Source organism: Paralichthys olivaceus, chromosome 16 (assembly GCF_024713975.1).
Source record: "Paralichthys olivaceus isolate ysfri-2021 chromosome 16, ASM2471397v2, whole genome shotgun sequence".
NCBI classification, from domain to species: domain Eukaryota; kingdom Metazoa; phylum Chordata; class Actinopteri; order Pleuronectiformes; family Paralichthyidae; genus Paralichthys; species Paralichthys olivaceus.
In genome coordinates, this window is record NC_091108.1 from 5802219 (window position 1) to 5826707 (window position 24489).

A 24489-nucleotide genomic window follows, 5' to 3' on the forward strand; every position below is an offset into this window, starting at 1 on the left:
TCTTACTCAGGAATGTCCAAATTGATGTTAATACCAGAGTTGGTTAGAAAGGACATAGTTTTCATTCTACCACGGAATGAAAAAGGGCTGTATGGAAAATTATCCAGCCAAAGAAAATTTGGAGGAAAGAGCTGTCTGCATGTGATCTACACCAGGCAGCCGGAGCGTTTCAGTCGAGCTACACAGACGTAAACTACAGGTCTGCTGCAATTAAGATCCTCTTAATTACTATTGGTTTGACAGACCTGTATTTAGATCTGTTCTGTAATTTGTTAGTCACACAATATGAAAAACATTTACAACAAGAGTTTTATAAAAAAAATTTAGACTCTGAGGGATTCCAGGAATATATTTTATGTATATAAGATAGTTGTAAAGTAGGTAATTTATGGTACTGACTCTCATATTTACCTTTGATATTTAGTCTCTTTCAAGTTTATCATGTTTGCACGTGAAAGTTTGAATCAGAAACCAAATGGCAAAAGAAAACAAATGAGAAAGAAAAGGAAGTCTAAATCTGTAATTTACAATTAATACTGGTGAAAAGTGTTAGAATTGAAATAGAATGGGATTGTGTGAATGTGTGTGTGTGTTTGTCTGTGCATGCGTGTACCATAATGACATCAACACTGATGGACCTGTGTGCTTTCATTTAGCTCCACTCTGCCAGCTGCCCTGGCTAAAAATAAAGATTACAAGGAAAGTCAAAGAACGGTGAGGCGTCCAGCGGCCATTCAAGTGACATCTGAAGATAAACTCCGACAGATGCATCTCCGATTTTTCATGTTGCATGACGACTTGGTCGTTGTTATTTCTTTTGCAGACATTATCCTGGCTGGTTGGTGTCTTGTGTGGCACAGAGAATGATTCAGAATGTGTGAATTTAAACCAAACCTGAAACTGAATCTGTTGCTGCAGGAGATTCGTCTTTGAGAAACTTGATGCTGCTGTTTCCATGAAAAACCACAAATTCTTCAAATTTTAAGGTTGTTATTTTTTTCAGGTTATCAGAAGGACCAAGACCTCCTTTGTAAGATAATAATATTTCAAAGCAGAAAAATCATTGGATTATGTGAAAAATGTACAGTCACATCCCTAAAAATGCTTTTCAGTCCACTATTATTCGACTGCAAGTCTTGTCTTAAATGACTCATTGACACTGGAGTCTTTTTTCAAACTGTATGAAAGTGTTGGCAGTTTAATCGCTGTAAACACTCAGGGGTTAACAAACGCTTCTACATCATGATCTCCAATGATTAGAGCACTCACTGTGGGCCTTATTTGGTCTGTCAGGCTGCTCGCTGCACATGATATTACCTCGATATTATTGCGATAAAACAATGTAACAAATATTGATTTTGGATGCGTCTCATAAAAATGTCTTAATTGATGTCCTAACACTGTGTTGTGCAGTAAGTCAGAGTGGGTTGTGCAGTGAGCAGAGAGGATGGTTTGGAGCAGAGCCAGGAGAGAAGAACGAGGAGCGTAAGAGAGAGGAGGTGAGGGAGAGAAATCAGAACCCTCCCACAGGAAACCGAGCTAAACTCTTCTTCTCCTTGTATGGTAAAAACTCCCCGAAAAGCCACAGGATCGCCTTGGGAGTACAGTCAAAGTCCTGCTAAGTATAAATCACACAGCAATGGGAATAGTGTAATGGATTAGAGTGTATATGAATGAAGAACACAAACTGGGACACTTTTAGCAGCACTTGATGTCATGCGAGGGATATGTAAACACAGATATTACAGTAAAGGCTGTACAAGTCAATTTACAAACTGAAAACGTTGCATTTAGTGCAGTGATCAACCAAAGGAAATATTTATATGAACATGTATGATTGCAAGAGTTTACTCTGGCAGTGTACGCACCAACACCTGTGTGTTCATGGTGAGTCAGTGTTGTGAGACAGGCCCAGTCATCAATGCAAACACGTCCGCCTTCTGTACAAACACGTCCATCAACTACACAACTACATCCAATGAATCCCGAACACAAATGCTGACTATGGAAGGGGCAACCTGTTATATTTGGCTGTGTAACTCAGTCCAGTTGTATCTCAGACTCCTGACAATGTCTACGCTCCATCTTACCAGCCAAGGGATCAGAGATCTGTCACTTTGACGAGGCACAGTTGTCTCACACAAGCCCGGCGCTGAAAGGCTTTTCACGCCGAGAGAAGGGTGGCGTTCCTGAAGAGGAGCACAGGGACGGTCGTCGGCAGATCTAAGATTTCTCTCGCCATAAAGGAGCAAATCTTATGTTCCAACATCCATGCACTATTCCTGATTCAGCCATGTTAACATTCAATCATCCTTCTGCTTCACATCCTCATCACTGTGTCACAATACTCACCTGTTTGTGTTGCGGTACATGAGCATGCTAATACTTACAGGCTTAATGCTAAGTCTGTACCAATTCAATAATTACTCTGGGAGCTTTGTGTAGCATAATACACTGACACATTAATAAGTAGTATATTTTTAGACTCGAGCAGCAGCAATTCTTCTTCTTAAGTTACAGGGGTCTTGTTGCCTCTGATGAGGTCATTATTTGTTGCTTGGCTGCCATTTAGGTTTTCGCACATCAGCATTTATAGTTAGTGAGATGATCAGCTGCCTTCTGTTTGGGTGAATAGAGTTTAGAGCATTTATGACGGTGAAATCTCAACTTAAATAGAGACTGACACACTTATTTTCACTGTTGAACAATAATAAGAGAGATTCAGAACGAGTGGCTGATTGAAGGAGGATGTGAAGGCCTGTTGCTAGTGGACACCGTGGCTAAATGTATGCTGACACCACATCCACATACTGTAACATTGTTATGTGGTTTTTATCTATGGGGCTATTTTTAATGTTTTGAGTAAAGGTCATCACTTAGGTATAGTTAGTTGTTTTATGGCTATAATACAAGTATAGGGTGGAACAGTGGGTAGCAAAATGTGGTGATTAGCACTGTTCTGGGGTTTTCCTGCATGTTCTCCCTGTATTTGTGTGTGTTTTCACCAGGTACTCAAGCTTCCTGCAGAATCCTGTTATGTTAATTGTAGACTCTAAATTGACTGTGTAAATGTGAGTGAATGGTTGTTTATCTTTGTACATTGGCTCTGCGATTCACTGGCAACCTGTCCCGGGAGTACCCAGCCTCTCAACCCAATGTCAGCTGGGATTGGCTCCAACTTCCCCCTTGAAGTGTAAGTGGCATTGATGCTGGATGGAATTTAACATGATAACACATGTGTGCACAGAACCAGTTTCCCGTGGCAGAATTTGGCCGGCGTGCACAGAACATTTAAAAAAAAAAAAAACGCTGCTGGGATGAACTGGAACACAGACCGCAAACCAGGCTGCATCACCATAGTCAATAGGTTTGGAATAAGAAGTAAATATGGGTGTGAGTTCAGTTGAGCTTTACTCCCAGGCTGTTTGAGACATGTGATCTGGTGAAAGATGTGAGGGTTGGTATGACACGCATCACAACACCAAAAAGTCACAGGAAGAAAATATGATTTAGATAAAATAAATGAATTGCAATGATTTTAACTTACTTAAGAGTTTTAACTTGATAATTCACTGTTGTTTGTTGTATTAATCAGTAAATGCTTGTTCATCACATATTGTCATATTTAATTCTGAGCCGCCCTCTCTCTCACCGTGGCAGTATGGTGCTATCTTGTGGTGATCATCAAGTTGCAGGAGCAGATCATATGCAGATCATTCACTTCTCCAGTAGAGGAGGCTACAGGAACAAAAGGCAACTCAGAAACCATGAGATCATTTCAAATTTTCTGGAAATGATTCCTCTTGCCTGAACATTTTCATCAGATGTTTTCCACCTCCATCAAGACATTTCTGATAATAATGTGAAAATATCAACCATTTATCATTACTTGCATTGGTGCTGTAATGTTGTGTGACCTTAAAATAGGTTTTAATTACTTCCTCTTGTTTGCTTTCATTTATTATTCTTTACTTGCAAAGCACGTTATAATTGTGTTTTAAAATGTGCTGTGTGAAAAATAATAATAATAATAATAATAAGTATTGTTATTATCATTATTATTCTTAATAAGACATGTCATAATTAAAATCAAAGAATAAACTGTCCATACTTTTTTTTCCTCTGCTCCTGCGCTGAGTCCTCCTTCTCCTAGGGGGCGCTCTTTAGAGAGAGGCTGGGTCGCTGTGACAAAAAACGAGGAAGTCTCTCTTTCCTCCATCCTCCAGTATTATGAATTAAAATCTGTTTGTTTGAATTCATCCCGGAGGAATTTCGTCTTTAAACGCGTGTGAATTAGTCCAAGATGTCTGCGAGCGCCGTGTACGTCTTGGATTTAAAAGGAAAGGTAAGATAACGGGACCGGCTGCTGCGATGCTAATGCTAGCTGTTAGCCTAGCGAACACATTCCTCAGTGACAGATTATGATGTGGCTGATTCCGCAGCAGAGCAGCTAACGCGTTAGCACGGGTGGATTTGCCAAGTGTCAAGGTTTTAAGCTTCTGTCTTAACGTAATAAATGTGACCTAGAGGAAGGAGCCTCGTGACATAAGATGTCAAAGCTGGAGAAGACACCAGGCCGCTGGCTAACAGGCAGGTGGTGTCAGCTGTTAGCTAGCAGCAAAACTCCCTTTCAAATTCGTCCATTTTACGCGTTTTTTGCTTCTGTGCAACACTTGACCTACATTTTACTAAATACACGGAATGCATTTTCAGCTCTGATCGTCCTCTGGTCCATTCGGCTTTAAAGTTACTCATCAAGGTTGAATGGCAGATTGAAGCATCCAGTTTACCATTTATGGTATAGTGCACATATGTTTGATTAAATAGTGCACCTAAATTAATTTTATTAAATATTTCAAGCAAATCTGCAGATGGATTCACCTCTTGGATTTAGTGGGATTTAATACCCGACTTTTTCCATTTCCAGTTTATATCAGGGTGAAACTATTCTCATTAAGTGTGGTTAAAGATTAAAGAATAGATTTATGAATGCGTGCACATATAAAAATGCAGTAGATTATTTGATTAACTTCACTCCTTACTGTTCAATCTGCTAATTTATCAATGACAATAATTATCAGGGGCATGTTACAGGAGTGATAATGATTTTTTCACACGCTCTCATCTTCCTGAAATATTTCTGGCTGCAAAGTTGTAAAATGGAGGCTCTGCTCTTTATTTACTTAACTCAAGAGTTCAGGGTTTGGTTAAACGTGCTTTCTGGAACAGGCCCCTGGTTTTCAGCCCTTCCAAGCTTCAACAGTACTGTTTGTTCCTCTCAGGTCCTGGTGTGCCGAAATTACAGGGGAGATGTGGACATGTCAGAGATCGAGCACTTTATGACCCTTCTGATGGACAAAGAGGAGGAGGGGACGCTGTCTCCAATCCTGGCCCACGGGGGAGTCCGTTTCATGTGGATCAAACACAATAACCTCTACTGTATCCTTCCTCTTAACTGCATGGTATTTGTAGCCAGGTAACTTCTCGAAACCTGATTATTTGCTTTTTGTGACTGTTTTGACTTTAAACTCTTTTTCTTAACACACAACACATCAGTGGTTGCAACATCCAAGAAAAATGCTAGTGTTTCGCTGGTGTTCTCCTTCTTGTACAAAATTGTTCAGGTAGGATTGAACTCTTCACCTGCTTCGGTTAATACACACCTCAAACAAAGACATGTGTATTCTATGGACAGTTTTGGAAAAACAGGTTTATGAATCAACATTTGTGTCCCTCAGGTTTTTTCAGAGTATTTCAAAGAATTGGAGGAGGAGAGCATTAGAGATAACTTTGTCATCATTTATGAGCTGATGGATGAGCTGATGGACTTTGGCTATCCTCAGACCACTGACAGCAAGATTCTGCAAGAGTAAGTATCCCCTGTGAGTCACAGTCTCACTGCCAGAAACTAAAAGTACAGTCATTAGAGATGCGACCAATTAATACTGTCCATTATTAACCTTTAGATTATATTTTGATTGTTAGTCTATAAAATGCCCAACAAACATTACAAAACAAAATTAAACCTTATTCTTTTGAAAATAAAAGGTAAAGAAAATAGTTTCAGCTGAGTAGCTTTAATTCTTTTTTCCAAATAATGAATTCAGGGAGTTATAAAAGTAATTTTTGGATTTGAATTTCAGATGATTGTTGAGTAGCAGTTAAACTGTGTTTATAGGTTACTTTGTGATACTGCTGTTATTTTCCCATATCTATCTAAAAGTCAAGGATTCTATTGTCCTCCAAAAGAACCACAAATAACCATTTAAACTTTCAGCCCTGTGATGCAGCAACCAAACTCTGGATTTCCCCCCAGTGTTCTTTGACTACAATATATACGATAGTCATGACAGTCTTTGTTCTTCTTTGATGCTTTCTGGGAACTCCTCACCGCAGACAGTTGATTTCCTATTTTTCTCAGTTTTGCTTCAGTGTTTATGTTTTCGTCTCTCAGATACATTACCCAGGAGGGACACAAGCTAGACACTGGCGCCCCTCGACCCCCCGCCACAGTCACCAACGCTGTCTCCTGGAGGTCAGAGGGCATCAAGTACAGGAAGAATGAGGTTTTCCTGGACGTCATTGAGTCAGTCAACCTCCTGGTAGGAACTGCTTGTTTTAGCACTGTGTTGCTTAAGGAATGCCAGTCACAGTGTTGATATACTTCCTCACTGTGTGTGTCACAATATACTCAAGAGTGTTTAATAATCTGATCCTGTGTTCTGTGCTGCCATTTCTTTAAGTAGCTAAAGCATTTCTTTGATAAGTTCCTCCAGCCCTGTTTATCCTGGCATTAAAATCAGTTTCTGGTGATCTGATCACAAGTGGACTGCTCTTAGGTACTGGTGTGAATGAACCAATGGACAAGTATGACAATTAAACTTCTCAGTGTTTCCAATACATCAATTTATTTGTGACCATTGTGATCAGATCACTTAAGATGCGTGCAGTTATGAACAGGTCCTCTAACACCAGCTGACGATTTCAAATTTTCAGGTCAGTGCCAATGGTAATGTTCTTCGCAGTGAGATTGTTGGTTCCATTAAGATGCGTGTGTTCCTGTCCGGGATGCCTGAGTTGCGGCTCGGCCTCAACGACAAGGTTCTGTTTGAAAACACTGGACGTGAGTTCCCTCTCATCACGTACTATGGTCTGATTTTGTTAAAAGATGATTTGAGCTGCATGATGGAATAAATGAGTTTTGATGATAATAAATAATTCTTTCAAAGTTTGCAAGAGTGACAGTGAGATCGATCTTCCTTACTTGGAGCTGAATATTCCATTTCATGTGAAGCTGGTACATTCTTCTGGTATTTTTATCCTTCTGAAATGAACTTTATTTCGTTCATGTAGGAGGGAAGAGTAAATCAGTAGAGCTGGAAGATGTCAAGTTCCACCAGTGTGTGCGTCTGTCTCGCTTTGAGAACGACCGCACAATCTCCTTCATCCCTCCGGACGGAGAGTTTGAGCTCATGTCCTATCGCCTCAACACTCATGTGAGTACTGTGGATTAAAACCAGCTCACTCCCCTAATGGACGGCAGCAAAATACATAGTAAGATAGTTAGAGAGACTTGTAGATAAGTCATTAAAGCATTTTTGTCTTTGTCCTCAGACATTGCTGGCACAGGCCATTCTAACCAGAAAATCATAAAGTCGTATTTTAAAGAAGTGGTAGTTTAGTGGGAATAATTTGAATATTCAAAATCACTTAATCTATCATTGTTGCCATATCTACTCCTCTGGAGATACAGTGCACCTGTTCAATTGAACAGCAATATTTACAACTATACATAAGGCATAGTCAGTCAACACAGTAGTAATATTGCCAGGAAAGAATGAAACATAACGAGACCTAGATTCATCATCAACCAGTCGACACGTAATTCAATTACCAAAAGCATCGTCATGATTAGAAATTACAATCATATCATGAGTTATATGACTATAATCAAGTACATTGTGTTATGAAGTCTTAAAATAAGATGGAATTCTCAATGAATGTTTCACAATAGTCTCCTGGTTAGCCTGTGGGACAGGAAGTAGAACAGTGGAGCAGAATTCATGTGAGAGATGAAATCGTTTTCATTTAATAAAATAGTCAGTGCTTCATTAATGATTAAACCTTCTAATGTCAGGGTTGGACTTCTCATATGCTGTAAATATATATTTTGGGCGATACCCCAAGAAACATGTTGCTTAATTACACAATGTGTCAAATGGCGCAATGTGTGCTTTTCCCTACATTTCCTCTCCAACACTGACCACAACAAAACACTGGTTCCTCATATCAACCACCATGATAGGACTATTTGTTGTTTTTGTTGATGGTTGTGGAAACAAAGCAAACTTGTCTCTTATTCTTCTACTTTTATCATTGGTTCTAGTTGTAGTAATACCGTCAATCCACTAGGTGGTGACTGTGTCATGTGCCTTTGTAGCTGCCATGTTTGTCAAACCTGTGAGAACCTGTTTAAAGTGAATATGTAAATAATATTTGCATGTTATTGTGTCATAGGTGAAGCCATTGATATGGATTGAATCAGTTATTGAGAAACACTCCCACAGTCGGATCGAGTACATGATCAAGGTTTGTTACTTTCTTTCGAAAGTCTTGTGACAAATGACTGGATTGTGATAAAGTTCAGACTTCTGGTATGTTCACATTCTTCTACAGTTATGGTGTGAGTACCTTGTTGTCACGCCTGACTAACCCTGATTGAATCACACTTATTGAAAGCAATCATCATGCACTGGTGTGATACCCTGTCGAGGTGGAACGTGGTGTTAAACTTGACCTGCTTGTTTCTTCTCTCAGGCGAAGAGTCAGTTCAAAAGGCGTTCCACAGCCAACAACGTGGAAATCCACATTCCTGTGCCAACGGACGCTGACTCTCCCAAATTCAAGACCACAGTGGGCAGCGTGAAGTGGGTCCCGGAGAACAGTGAGATCGTCTGGTCGATCAAGTCCTTCCCTGTGAGCAGAGAGCATGACTCCTCAATACCTTGCACTTGGTTACAAATGATTATGTAATCTTTTGTTTGGTTTCTGTGATGAAGCATTTAACTTTCTTCACTTGAACCAGAAATTCAACAGTTGTTCTTTACGTAGTGATGATAGAAACTTGATGTTGTTGTTACTGCCCCTCTCTGAAACCAAGTATATCGACGTGGAACCCTCCAGTGTTAAAGAGTTTGTGTTGTTACTTGTCACAGGGTGGAAAAGAGTATTTGATGCGCGCCCACTTTGGTCTGCCGAGTGTAGAGGCTGAAGACAAGGAGGGGAAGCCACCCATCAGTGTCAAGTTTGAGATTCCATACTTCACCACCTCAGGCATCCAGGTGAGTCCTGCACACATGCACTCACTAAACAGTATTAGAGTTATGTTATTCGATGAAACTCCTGAATGTTTTAACAGTCGGTCAAACTGTTTATCGTTCCTGTACGGTAAAACACCAGAGAGAAGATTAAAAACAAAGGCTACTGTTTATTTTCACCTGCTATTTGCTTATCATCCAGTGCACAAACACACATACTCTATATCTCTCAAAGTTTCCTTGTCACTGCAGATTTAGAATTTATGGCACGCCACTGTGTCTCACGTATGTCCTCTCTCTCACAGAAGGAATTCAAACAATTCATTTTTGTCTCTGTGTTGGCCAGAGGGGGCAGTAAGGCAGCGCTCTTAGACTGAAACTCGGTTTTTTTTGCTGCTCTTCAACTCGAACTTAGACTTTTGCCTCTGTGTTAATGACAGTGATAGAATATGTCATTCTAAGTTACAGATAATTAGATTCATTGGGTTTTGATTGTGATTCCCATGAATCTGAGGGAGAAGATAATGTTTTTCCTTGGTGTTTGAATGAAAACTCTTGCTGACCACAGACTTGCAAACATGTGCAGCACATACAGTATAATCACAGATGTCCTGTGATTATATGTGTAGCACTACAGTAACTCAAAATTAAGTTTTCCCATGCCTCGATGTGAGCACACAATGCCAACTTTACAAACTCCTATTTGAATATATCATATGCTTTCCCTAAAAGAGTGTTTTCCTCAGTTTTTATATAATTACACAATACTTTCTAGCTTGACTCATCTGACACTTTGCCTCTAAAACAAGACTTTTTAAGTGACATATTTTCAAGTGAAGTTTGAACTAGAACTTGTAAAATACCAGGACATTCATTCAAAACAGTTTTTCCAGCAACATGGCACCAAATGTAACTGACACTGCCCTAAACAAGTAAGAACACATTTCTATAAATACATAGAATTCAAATCAAAGCAAGAATTGACAGAAAACTATTTTATATACTTCGTAACTAACTTCACCCATTTTACACATCTTTTTTCATGTCAGCTTTCACATCTGTTTATGGTTAACCTCTTCACCAGCTATTCCCTCAAGAGTTTCAAAATTGTTATTGCAAATAGTCAGTTCCTATTATGTGGTGAACTAAGCACACAGGCAAGAAAACATGCTAAACGAGTAGTATTGTTTAAGACCTTTTACAATAAAACTTACTTTCTGAATCCAAAGATGGGTAATTAAAAATATTATTCAAGTACTGGTTCAAAGTCCTGTTGGCAAAACTGCTCGTTAAAGCCATGTAAAGGAAGTGTGGGTATAAATCTGTCGAACAGCCTTGGTTACTGAGCACTAATCAATTCTTTCAACTAGTATATGTATATCAAAACTCTCTTTGACATCCAACACTGTATTTTTCATAAAAGTTCTGATAGAGGCCTGAATCTTTTACTAACAAACTCTAATTTACGTATTTACTTTGAAGCTGTTTTCTGCGTTAATCAAATTAAAAGAACCAAGAGGTCATATTTTCCAGCTTGTCTACATTTCCTGTGACAGTCAATAAAAAACATTATTAAGTTGCGTGGCCATTATGCAGCCCACTCGGATACAAGGGGCTCAAGCCCAGTTTAATTGAAATGTAACGTACTTGTAATTAAGTATGACTCGATAATAAATGTCTTTTTTTTTTAGGTAATTTGACAGCTGAAAGAAATAAACACGATTTTGTTCTTTCCTGGGAAATCGTAGGAAGTCGTAGGCCCTGTTCCGACCTGCTGTTAACATCTGCTCGGTTCATCTCATGCTTCTCCATTTGGACAACAAAGCAATTGAACTTGCAAAAAAATGTCTTTTGACATCTTAAGTCCATGAGGTGTCAGATGTCACATTTCTCACTAAGGGCACTGAGGAAAAAACTAATGATGTCCATAAATATAAAGGAGAAATGGATGGATAGAATGTTGAAGATACACATTATAAAGTAAGTCATGAGCCCTATGTTGTTCTTCATTGGCATCAAATTGTTTTGTGACCCATCTAAAGTCAAACTATATCAATATAATAATAAATCACCTGTCAAGAACAAATTTTCTTTTGTTAACTTACCTGAAAAGGTCTGATTGTGACAGAGAAACCACATCACCTGAGTGTTAGAGACTCAGTCAGGGTCATTTTTCAGATTTTTAAGATATGACCTCTTACAATTTGTCTCAAACGTTTGAAGAGACCATGATTCTTTTTTCAGGCTTTCAAAAAAAGACTTCTCAGCAGTCACACGTTGCTGCATCACAAACACAGCCTATTAAGACCCATATTCCCACCGAACTCTTGTGTCAAGCCTTATTACAGAGTAAGTACAGGCCCGGTTTCAGACTCTTAATGCAGTCAATAACACCACTCTGTACGTGTGAGAAGAGGCCACCAAGTTTAATTAGATGCATGTAAATATCAAAGCATGAGAAAGTTCCTCTTAACTTCACCACTAAGTGCAGGGCTGCACACATGTGAAGTGTGTATGATGCACGTAACTGCACCTTGTAAATTTTACTAGAAATGGAGTAACCCGCCACTTTGGCCGAGTGGCAGTGAGAGCAGAGCTGTAGTTACATTTTCAAACCTCCTGTCTTTAGGTGATGTCGAGAGAAGCCAAACATGTTGGCAGATGCTTTCCGGGGACGTAGCTTCGACCAAAATCCTGATAAGTCCAGACCACACATGTAGTCTGTACTTACCAAACGAGATACAACAAACAGTCTCCTTTCCTCTTCTCATCTTACAAGCCATAATGATATTTTGCGGAGGATGGCTTTTGATGCCATTCTGCTGACTATGTACCGACGGTCAGGCCGACTGCATGTTTGGCTCCTGGGTTCAGCGAGAAGTGCTGCGCCTGCAGACTCGGTGATCCCGCGTCTATGTGTTTGTCGTCATGCGTCTGGCGGCCACGCCGCTGTCTCTCTCTGACCTCACTGTGTAGTGGAAGGTAATAACAAGGCGGCCAGTACCGAGGCCTTACCAAAGGCCTTGCCCACAAATTCCTGCCCTGTCTGTCCTGCTCTGAGCTGGGAACAGTCGTGATGGCAACATCACACAGGCGACATCTCCCAGAGAGGGGTCGTATCTGTCAGCATCAATGTTGGCCACATTCTCGTTCCTCCAAATAGTGAGAGCTCGTCACTTTTTCTGTTTTCTAAGAAACGTAAATGATCGTGCGAAAGTTAGTTCTGCAAACATGAATGTTTATGCGGTTATATGTGATGTATAATTATTACCACCACAAGATGAAATGACAAGACAACATGTTGGTGAGGAGGATTTCTCAATGTTGTTGTGGTGGAATTGTAATAGAAATTATAAAAATGAGGTTATAGTTCATCATTTATAAATACTATGAATATAAAACCAACATGGACATTTTGTTAAAGTTCCATCTGATAGTTTTTTGTGCACCTGAGTGGGGAAAACAGGGTGCAATCATGTAGAGTGATGTTCAGGAGGCCAGGGTATTTTTAGCATCTCTTCTCGAAATTCAGCTCTGTGGTAACAGCTCTGCTGAAATGTCAGTTAATGGCTTGTGAAAGTTGTGTCTTGATTCTGCTGATGTGCATTCTTTTTCCTCCAAGCCATGAACAGAACAGTGATAACTAAACTCTGTGTGTACCTTGAAAGCTGTTCTGTAGCTGCTTCCTTCTTCACACTGTTACTCATACTACTGCTTCCTCATAAACACCACCACTCTTACTATCAGCTTGCCACAGGTTTAAAGGGGAATTCAGCATGAAAAAAATCAGCCTTTGAAAACTGAAGTGCTTGACACCTGTGGATTTGAAGTTAGTAGCTTGGTACGCTATAAAAAAATAAATAAATCAAAGACCTAGAGTCAAAGCAAAAACAGTATTGAACCACCAATCACATCAATAAATGACTAATTTAGCTGTTACCAGAAACTATTTCAGTCTCAGTCTCCTCAGTGATGAGTCCCCTGCAGCCCTGCACAGAATAAATCATTTAAAATGAGGATGAAGATGTGACAAAATATCAACCAGTGACTTGTGACAAGTTGCTTTTTGCATTAGAAATAAACGTTTACGTCATTGCCTGCCTTGGAGAGTCCGGTGTTAGATGTTATATTTTTAATTCATTCCATCAAACTACTCTCGTTCTATCAGTCATCTTCAAACCATTTTTGTTTTTCAGGTGCGTTACCTGAAGATCATTGAGAAGAGTGGATATCAGGCCTTGCCCTGGGTGCGCTACATCACCCAAAATGGAGGTAGGATAAGAGTTCACTGATACTGAGTGCCCATATGTGCACGTATTAGGCAACAGTTGGGCAATGCAGTGCAATGTGGTGGGAACTAACTTTGTACTGATGCAGTTCTAGGAAAAGAGGATACACTATAGAACACGAAGCAATGTGGCAATGTCTTGCAGAATGTGAGAAAGTGAACTTTTTGTTTTTTGTCGATCTTCACCCAGATATTACCAAGGTTGCACATGTTGGTCTTTTTTCTAATGTTGCCACTAATTGCCACACACCCTCATCTCATTTCCTTTGTGTTCCATTCATTCTGGGTGGAAGGCATCAGCCGCCTCCACTCGATTTCTCTCTGATTCCCATCTTTTCTTTGTCCATTTGATTAAGTCTCTCTATTTCCTCCTCAGATTACCAGCTCCGGACCCAGTAGGCAGCGCTGCAGCCGGCAGGTGGAAATCAAGAGGGGTGGAGTCGAGCCGCTAATGTGCGCTCAACGGCAGGACTGTCAGTGTCTGCTTTTGTTTCGTTTTTATTATTTGTTCAAGTTATATTCATTTCTGATCAATGCAAATATTAGATGGAGCCTTTGAGTAGGTTAAAAAAAAAAAAAAGTAATTATATTTTACTACTGTGTGGCTCCTAATGTGAGCGAGGCCAAGGAGAGCAGGAGTAATGTTTACATCCAACTGATTCGGTGCAGAGTTGTACACGATCTATCACAGTGGGTCAAACGGCTTGAAAGCAGATGTTACGATTTGTGGTTTAAAGTTACAGTATCACCTCCTCACAGGTCAATAACACTCATCAGTCAGTCTGATATTTTTTACGTGAAGCCTCTTCGTTCTGCCACATTTCCTCTTTGTTGATTATCTGTATATATTTGTTACATATGAATGAAGTTGAATTCAGTGTTATTAGTTTGATAACTGTAAATTTAAAGAGTAAAATTCCTTCATTTTGTATTATCATTGAAACACGTCAGAGCAATGCCTTCCTGCTCGGCTGTTGTGCTTTTTATTCATCATCAGTTTGACTCCCTTTACATTCAGCTTTGCAAAAACAAAACAAAACATGAGATGCTGTGAGTTAAAATTACACGGTAAAGAAAACCAGTAAAAAAAAAACAAACATACGCTCTTTTCCAGCCCAGCACCTGTTTCCCTTTCCCCCGTCTGCAACCACACTATTTTAAATCATTAAATGTCTATTTAGAGAAAACTGTTCCGTGGTCTCCCTGCGTCATTTCTAATATGATGTCACTGCAGCCATCAAGGTGAGCTGTTGTAGTGTCATCGGCAGGTTCCCGTCTGACAGACCGGGGTGGGGGGGGGGATGCTGAATGGAGTGGAAAGTTCTGCAGAGACACACAGAGGAGGAGGAGGAGGGGGCTGGTTTCCTGTATCAGCCTCATGGTTGTAGCTAACCCTGGACGTTTCTTTCCATCCCATCCTGGAGGTATTCTCAAACAGTGCAACTCTTAATACCCGGAGCCCGTGATATCATCGGCAACTGAAAGCCAGCACTCTGTAAATATGCAGGAGAGCTGGGAAGGATGTGACTCAAGCTGTGGTCAGCGGTCACAGACACGTTCGAGAGAAACGTCGGATGGACTAACACAGTCTGGTTATTGTTCTTGCCAAGCCAGGCTGCAGCGGTCCAGCATGAGGTCATACCTAAAGTTTGTCTCTGAATGGTGATACTCTTAATTCGTGTGAGTCACATCGAAGCAGGTGCTACAGGTTGCGACTCCATTTCACAATGACCTGAAATGCCAGATTTGTGCGTGTTAACTCGTCTCATGTTGCATCAGATCCATCTTGGAAGCACCTGCTTTTCTTTGAATATCTACACAACAGGTGTGACTTGTCCTCACCACGCAAGACGTTTCTCACAAGCGGGAATCCATTTTGTCGGCCTCCAAGATGTTCGCTTGTGGCCGAACCACAGGGGAACCACACGCAGCTGTGGGTGCATCTAAGGTTTGACAACAGAGAGAGGCTGCTAATAAAGATGGCACCTTTTAAAATATGTTAGGAAGATAATTTCTCTTTGAAAAGAGGCTTCTCTTGATGGAAATAAGTTTTCCGCTCTACTCCCTGCTGACTTTGGCAGCTTTGGTCGACAGTGATAGACGGATGGTTCATCCAGGCACCTGCCAACTATTTTTTTTCCCAGCTGCCCTTTTCCATACAGTTTCCAATGAAGCTCAAAGAAACCATCTGTTGTGTCAGGTGTGCTGCGTCTGGGAACATCGTACGATTCATCATTTTCCATGTCAACATGTGTGCTATGCCATGTTCTCCTCATGATCAAGTATAAGAAATATGAAATCAGTAAAACAATCTATATTTGGTGTTCAGTTTTCTATGTGAACACACGTCCTATCCAGCGGTGATCTGAATGATCGGTATGAGACTACTAATAACACCTACTCAGACCAGATTACATTTATCTTATCTTCATCTGCCTCTGGAACCGTCTGGGTTTGCCAAAGCTGGTGCATGTTTGACTGTTCAAAACTATTATGACCTCTATCTCACATAAAGATTTAAGCATCTCTAAAGCCAAGTCTTAAATTCCCACAGCACACGTACACACACAAACACACACACATGCACAGACACACACATCGGCCAATTTAAGTTGCAGTGGGGCACAAACAATAATGTAGAATATGAGGTTTGTATATTCATGTATTGAGTGAAAAAAACAAAACAAGCCATAGCCACAAGTGTGAAGCTATTCTCGGTCAACAGCTGTTGCACTATGTTGCTCCTAAAATGCTTTGCACAGATAGAATCAGGAGCATTAAAAGAATATATAATTTTATAAAAGCCCAGTACAAACTAAAACACACCTTAGGTACTGTAACCACAGTCGTAAAGGTTTAAACAATGGTCCCATTCTTATCTTGATGTACTTTTCTAAAAATTAATACTTTGTGGCATTTCAAATGACAGGCATGAATTTACAGCTCTGGATAATGGTATAAAATGTGATTATGATTATACAACAACTTGAGTGAAATGAATGCAACCCAGTGATTTATGTTTGAACCGCAGGGTTACATAACTTTGATCTGGTTTTGAACAAAATTAATGAACCTTCTTGTGCCAACAGCGTAACCACACTAATAGGTGAGTAGAAAAGAAAATTCACCTCTCCCCTCAGGTGATTATTTTGTTGCCATGCCGACCATGCATTGTTGTCACAGATTTGATAGCAGATACAGTGCAGAAGTTATTGGCAATGGAAAATAACTATGGTTACTTGACAGCAATCATGCAGCAACAGGTAGAGGTGTGACAGTGTGGCAGCGTCGACTTCAAACCCAGGTGTGCCGTGAGGAACCCTGTGTTTATAGATACGGAACCCTGGTGCCTAGCAACAAAGGGAAATCCTCGCGTGTCATATTGGGACTATGATCACTGCGTGACGTCAAGGCAGGTCGTTCCCCTCTCAGGCATGCATGGTGCCCCTGTAATCATCTGTGTGAAGTCTGTCACCCTCAGTTGTGAAATACAAATAGTGCCATGAGTCACTTTGAGATGGTAATTGGAGAAAAGGTATTTCACTGTAGGTGAAGCCGCTGAATGAGACGGACGTCCTCCCACAGAAAGGACTGAAATAGTTGTTACGCTGGTTTTGAAAACACCAGGAGCTCAGTGTGTGGTCCTGGATTTACAGCAGGGTATTCCTCAAGTTTCCATCCTCCTGTGTAGACTTTAGAACAATATTGGTTTAAAGAGCATATAGCTGAGTGTTCAGCCTGCTGGCCTTGAGACGCTTGGGTAATCTCTCAGTCTCCAGCCCACACATCGCTGACAGATAGTGTGCTAAGACGGCCAAGTGTCACACGTGACAGTGGGCCATGCTGCCACGTCAGAAGCCTTACGTTAGGTCAGTTACTTGCACTGTCACTTGGTCAAAGTGCAAAACAGGGTAAACATTTGGCAAAGTTGCTATATTTACTTCCCCGTAAAATATGTCATGCAACAAGTGTTTTGTTCTGTCATTGCCTTGGAAACTTACTCATCAGCACTGGAGTCCAAAGTCTGAAAGATCAGCAAGTTCAGTGGAGGATGTGCAACCGTTCATAATTCACAGACCACGTTATTATGGACTGCCGGAGCAGTGGATCCCAACCTGTGGGTACGACCCCCCAACAGAGTGGGTGGTCCCAAGATAGCATCCTAGAAAGGGAGGCCCTCAGATATTTCAGGGGGTTACCAGATGATTAAAGGGAAGAGGGAAAAAAACCTGTTACATAGAATAGTTTATTTTTTCCTCTTCTCATATTTTGTTGTTTTTTTAAAGTGCTGGTTACTTTTCCCTCCTCTGGCCTCTAAGCCAGAGAGTCACACAAGTGGTTCAGTGAGGCTGTAGTTCTGCAGTGCTCCAAGCTAAAGGCCTAAATATCATCATGCTAACAATGATAATGATTTGCTGATGTTTAGCAGGTTTAATGTTTATTCTACATTCACTTGATATCGTTCAGACCTTAATTACAAGCAGCCCAGAGGTACTGACAGAGACAAAGAACAACTGGAACTGTCAGCAATCCACTTACACTAAACTAAAATCCAATATTAACACAAACACAATCAGCCCAGATTGATGATAATATACATTTCTAGTTTGTATATGGCCTCGCTTGATGTGTACTTCCCAGGCCCCATCCCTCCACCATGTTTGGTGAACGTCGGTTCACTGGATTTTGTGTAATCCTGCATGGAAATAAACCAACAACTAGATATTGGTGAAAAAGTAACATAAAGTCTGACCTTTTGCTGACATGGCATGAATGCAGCGTTACTGTATCATTACCATGTTAAGTGTTGGCAAGCTAACATTTGCTAATCAGAACGAAAATATGCTATCAAGTCAAATTGGAAATTACTATTTGAACTTTCTGCTCACATTAGGTGAAAACCAGTTGATTACTCATCCTCTGAAGAACATGAATGACTGCACAACATTTCAAAATAGCTTTTCTATCAGTGAAGGAGTGAGACTCAGGAGGAAGAGTGTGTGGTCCATAAATTGGAAGGTTGGTGGTTCGATCTCCAACTCCTCCAGTCCACAGAAGTGATGCACTGAACCCTAACTTTGCCAGACAATAGCTGTACTATCAGAGATAGAAGAGCCACGTATAGATGCGTTTTATGAATGTACAACTGTAACAAGTCGTGCTTTGAGTCATCAATAACAATAGATTAAGAAACCGTTTCGGGGGAGTGAACGACACACTACTGTTTCGGATTCAGGAGAATGGAAGTTCTCATGGTTTTCATCTGCTCACAAATCATTTGCTTCATTTTAAGGTGCCACAAGACAAACTGTCAGAAACATATTTCATCCTGTCTGCGTTTGCTGCTTTCATCAGACGCAGCTAAAACTACTTTATGAATCAATTATAGATATGTTTAAAACCAGAGAGCGTAACCTCAGACAGGCTCGTATACAGCGAGTTCTACAGTTCACTGACAATAACAGGAAGTCGGCCTCTCTCTCAGCGCTCTGCCGCTTATATTCCTGGAAAACTACCCTGGAAACTGTCATGGCATCCAAAACAAAAATGGCACTCGCCGCTCTGTGTCAGCACAGCTCTGTTTGTTTTGTCAGTTTGTCCTCCTATTACTCTTATTCAAACTGAAAATAAAGACAAGAGTAATGGCTTTCTAAATATGCCCCACGGTAGTTCTTCAGCTCTCAGTATTTGTTTTTCATCTGCGCTGAGGAGTAACACTGCAACAACATGCCCGGCTCTGCTACAAGTTTGTGAAAAAAATGTAAAATATATGATGACAATTCTGTGAAGCCCGAGGCAAAATCTACAGGGCAGTTTGGATTATGTTTTTTCTCTCTCAACTGTCAGAGATGGAAACGATCCCCCTTAAAACAAATATTAATGTGTTCAGCTTGTATGAGACGGAAGTCGTTCTATAAAAAAGATGTGATCCTTTATCAAATACATAAAAAGAGGAAAAAGCACTTTTACAATCTCTGTGTTGTTACAAAGGCGGAAGTCTTTCACTCTTTTCTGTCACTGGACAAAACCGTCACAATGAATGTTGCTGGAGGCAGAGTGGTAACTGAGAAGTCTTTTCTCGTGGCACAATAGAGGATGAAATCCTCGTCTGTCCTCTGTGAGAACGCACGGGACACCTGGCTTTTAGATGTACGTTCAAAGGCCTGTAGGAGCTTTCAGTGGCCTTATGTTCTTGTGTTTTATCGGGATAAAGGAAGACAAGTGCGCTGCGAGCACAAAGACACCTTGCACTCTGGGTAATGGCAATAGCAGATCCTCAGCGGTGCCACAGTGGACAAACCTCTGCTCCCCCTCCGTTAAGTTACTATTTTAACCAGCTACACGTCGACCAAAGTCACATCTGGATGTTATCTGGACAGCAGCAGCTGTAATAAACACTGACGCGTTCATTAGAAACCCCCTAATTCACTATGATTGTCCACCAGAACACTTTTTTGGTTTCACTCCCTGCTACTGAAAACATTTGTGTTTTCTCTTCTCTCGCTCCTCTGGACATTTGATAGCCCTTGGACGGCGTCCGACATACTTTCTGCTGTCTTAATGCCGGCCAGTTGCACCAAACGATATTTTAGCACAAGTGCATGGCAACAGCAAAACAAAGAGGCACAAGATGAATTCTTTGGCCGACCACTTTTTGAATTACTGATCATGTAAAAACCCGCTGTGGCTCCCAGATTGCAAACATCAGTCCTTGGAGCCTGCATGCAAACCAGTCCTCTAAATAGGCTTGTCTATTTCTGTTGGGCTGCGGGGGGAAACATGTGTTTGACATCAGTGTCACTTGCTAGTTGTTTAGCAGCGGGGCTTCATTGTCCCCCTACGGCAACTCCATTTACATTAACAGTTGACAATGGCTGAATTCAAAGAGCAGCAGTAATTACACTCAAATCAATGGGCTCACGTTTGAGGACAGCCCTGCTTACTGAGGTTTAAATGTTTCTCAGATTAAACACTGCGTCTCATTTTAAATCTGCCTGGACTGCTGTTTACACCAGCTCTCTGGATAGACAGCAGCAGAGTAAACACATGCATGAAATACAACGTGTCCTGCGCCTCAACAAACTCTCAAAGACGACCAAGCCATGTACAACAGGCTCGGCATCAAACGTCGGTGTCATAGTCATCTTTAAATCACCGAAAACCTGATGCCCGGTGACAGTTTGGGCAGACAAAAGTGAACGAGCAGTGCTGAGCAGCTCATAATCAAAACACTCAACAGGCACATTACTCCAGCCGTGCTGCTGGTGACCCAGTGGAAAAAATGCTTAGTGGCTCACAGGTGTGGAAATGTAACAGCTCATACGTGTGTTTCTGCTAATAAATAATATTAGGTCACATTAAACTTTGTCTCATGAAATGTTTAGAGAGGAGACGTTAAAATTCAGTCCATGATGCTTTCTTTTCCAAACCTGAGGGATTACATGAAGGAGACATAAAAAAGAAAACATCTGAACAGTGGAGTGAAAGAGGATTTAGCTTCAAATCTCTCGGACTACGATTTTCACTGCATTTTCAGTTTTTTGATGTTATACTGCTCCTAAACTTCATTCTAACCACGCATGCAATCGATTGACTTCACACACAATGTGCACGTGGACGTTTTCGCTGCTTCTTGCTCCGTCTTTGGGGAAAATCTTCACATTCTTCATGTCCACAGCAAGAAATCCGTTTTTTCCTGAGTTAGATGAAATTACCTCACCCTGACCTATAATCCAAAGTAGGAGGCGGCTGTAAAAGAGCAGTGCTACCCCATCACTTTCTCAATTGAATGTTCACGTTCAGGTGATGCCTGCGACCATGAACCCAACCCGTCACTGTTTCCTAGTCCCACTGAGACCTTGTGTATTTACCAGCTCATGTAGAAGAGGAGGAATGAAAGGCCTGTGTGACACCAGCTCTCTCCCTCTATAATTTCCGTCCCCATTTTCCACCAAGACCACTCAATCTTACAGCCATATGGTGGTTTGCTGCCATAACCATTCACAACGGAGTAAAAATAAACCTTTGGGATGCATCCTCGGGACAGGGGTTTGAAGACACACTCTGTACGACTCGTGCGCTGCCTTTGTGCTGGTTACCATGACTTACTCTGATTCATCCTATCAGCAGATGATTCCCCTCATATAATTTGCAATGGTCAGGATATACAATATCATTCAGTTCAAATTCAAGGGTGAGGCAAAAATAGAAAGTCGCCCACATCAAGAGGCTCAGACCAGAAATAGGTTGTTTGATGGGTATATATTTCAGTGGCACAATGATGGGGTCTCTCCAGAGAGCTTTAAAAACTCCCCTTATTTATGATTTGGGGTAGGGTGGTTGCACACGTGGTTAACTTACTGTGTGCTTCTGCATAACACACAGAAAGTTAAAGAATTCAATCACGCCGCAGCTTTCAGATTGAAAAACTAACATCCACGATGTAAATTACAAACATCTGCTCGACCAAAAAGAAATGCAGATGTTGACAGTGACTCTTTAGTGTTAATCTTAGACGTAAATAACGGGATTAAGCGACGCTCTTTCCTCAGTCTTTCAGCAAACACAGCGTGGCGTCACATCTCGGTCTGATGTAGTAACTGCTGTACGTTAGAAGGTGTGGCTGCTGCTGATTAGTGAGGTGTGCACACAGGGAGACAAACCTTCACCCACCTCAGAGCAATTACAGAGATTACTGTCATTGACTGATAAATGGCCTTTTAGAAATCGGTGCAGTTAGTGTTTCACAATGGAAAGAGCTGTTGGTACATATGTTCATTAACTGCTCGAACACTTTGGTGCTGACAAGTCGAGATGTACAGACAGATTTATGTACTGAAGCTCATTCACCTGTAGTATGAAGACTTAACAGGACTAAATATTATATTTAAAGGGACAAAAATCTCTTTCTGAAATGAGACAGTGGCTTAAGAGTCAGACTGACAAATCCCACTGAGGGTTTTTACCAAAGACTCTATAGCTGTGTCTCAATTCAGCGGCCGCATCCTTCGGAGGATGTAACATTTGTACCGTTAGCTCTTCTGTTGAATGTTTTTGCCACCATCAGTCAGTGAAGTCCAATGAATCATGGGATATGTCGGGCAGGTGAGGATCCACCTGGTGGAGCTTCCGTTGCTCTGGGATGGAAGGACACATCTGTGTTTGGACAAGCCTTCGAATTGGGACAGTCTAGAAGGATTCACTCCCCCCAAATGTAACTAAAATAAAGATGGACGACACGTCTTTACTTCCTCCCACTATCCAGGAATGAAGCCAAAATATCCTGGATACGAACGCTGCCATTTTGAGCATTGGTAGCCAGAGTCCGGGCAGTAGCAATCAGGCTGTCAGTCATTTTCTATCCCCCCCCTTTTTATATAAGATCAAATAACAAAAATGAAGCCGAACTCAGCAGAAAAAATAAAACTAAACCAGGTTTAGGAACAAACACTGAAGAAAAACTAATGACGTTCCTGTTTATTAGCAACTGTTAACATAGCTCTGTTCCATCTCATTACAAAGATGACAACTTTAATCCCTACTTTGAAAAACAAGATCACCAGACAAAAGCCCAATGACATAAAGCAGGTAGAGAAAAAAATGTGTTAAAAAATGAGACAGAAGCCAGAAAAGAGAAGATGAGGTGTCATTAATTGACCTTTTGACTCAGGTTACTTGACTTCTTGACTCTCAGGACGGTGTGAAAATCTCCGGCTGCCATCTGTCAGCTCACCAAAGCTGCTGCGCTGTGATCACTATCTCAGCATCTACACAGAGGAGCAATTTACTCTCATGCCCACAGGAGATCATCAGCCGCTCGAGCGATAAATTACACGTCTCAATCAAAGACTTTGGCTCCAAGTGTGTGAACAGGAAATATTTGCACAAAAAATAAATCGCTCTTTCCCTGCTGCCGTTTCTGCAGCATAGGATTTTTTATTTTTTTCAGTTATTCTTGTTTCACATGTCTCTAGGAAATTATTCCTTGTGACTTACTGCTCAACTAATTGTTTTACGGCTCAAACACCAGGGATCTTTCAACCTTATTATTTAAGTTATTTTTCAATAAATGATTCCAGTCATGCTGTTCTACCTAACATGACATTCTGCTGAGTCACAGCTTGGGAGGACAAACTGATGATGTCTTCTGTCAACTTCTCAGGAAATCCTACTTCAGTGTCATAAGACCACATGAGCTGTGACTTTAAATATGTGGGGGTGTTCACTATTGGAGTAAAGGGAAGTCCAGGTGTGAATATAATGAAGGCTCCGCCGTTTTGAATGTATTCATCCAGTCATCTAATAATTACTTATGATATAATTCTGCTTATGTCAATAAAAACTGCTCTTGCACTATAAATAGTACGTGATCAGCGCATACAACAACATGATCAGGTTACTTTGACACAAACATGTTAAAACCTAAAACACTGTCCTTTGTGAAATAGACGTCGTTATAAAGTTTGTATTCAAAGGTCATAACCAGAACCACAGGTATGTATGTTCAGGTATGTGTTTGAAAGTGAAAGTGGTGAATCTGGATCTATAAATGGCGTTTAAAATTCAGGGCATGCCCAGAAATACCACACAGAGAATGGAGTTATTTGAAAAGCAGCTCAGTTAATGTAGGTGGTGGATCTGGAATTGCCTACGCGACACCTTTCATTACCCCCAACACCGTGTAAAAAGTCTGAAGGGATTTCTTTGTCCCCCTCCTTCTAACGTTCTCTCTTGGATATCTCCACCTCCTTTCTTTCTCCATCTTTCCCTCTCCTCTCGTTCACGTGAAGCACCTGACGGGACAGGCGAAGGGAGGTGAGGAGCAGGAGGCAGCCTTGTCCCTTTAGGGCGGAAGCTCCTACACTTTGATCCTCCACGCCAGAT

At 41.0% G+C, this 24489-nt stretch overlaps 1 protein-coding gene across 2 annotated transcripts; it reads left to right on the forward strand.

The window, feature by feature from the left end:
* Nucleotides 1-4149: 4149 nt before the first annotated feature.
* Nucleotides 4150-14795, forward strand: ap1m1 (adaptor related protein complex 1 subunit mu 1). 2 transcript variants are annotated; one of them, XM_020112923.2, is made up of 12 exons: nucleotides 4150-4345; nucleotides 5283-5439; nucleotides 5557-5624; nucleotides 5739-5869; nucleotides 6455-6602; nucleotides 6997-7123; nucleotides 7354-7496; nucleotides 8518-8589; nucleotides 8818-8976; nucleotides 9216-9341; nucleotides 13514-13589; nucleotides 13982-14795. In XM_020112923.2, exons 1-12 carry the CDS (start codon nucleotides 4304-4306, stop codon nucleotides 14002-14004), a joined length of 1272 nt encoding a protein of 423 aa, XP_019968482.1. In that variant the 5' UTR covers nucleotides 4150-4303; the 3' UTR covers nucleotides 14005-14795. The 2 variants fall into 2 exon arrangements, with proteins under 2 accessions (XP_019968482.1, XP_019968489.1); XM_020112930.2 differs by lacking the exon at nucleotides 4150-4345 and having other exon boundaries at nucleotides 5376-5439; nucleotides 5557-5626; nucleotides 5740-5869.
* The last annotated feature ends 9694 nt before the right edge of the window (nucleotides 14796-24489 follow it).

Coding starts and splice junctions, on each gene's coding strand:
- ap1m1 (XM_020112923.2), top strand. CDS start 4,304: ATGTCTGCGAGCGCCGTGTACGTCTTGGATTTAAAAGGAAAG. Junction 4,346..5,282: donor TCTTGGATTTAAAAGGAAAG/GTAAGATAACGG, acceptor TGTTCCTCTCAG/GTCCTGGTGTGCCGAAATTA. Junction 8,977..9,215: donor GGTCGATCAAGTCCTTCCCT/GTGAGCAGAGAG, acceptor TACTTGTCACAG/GGTGGAAAAGAGTATTTGAT.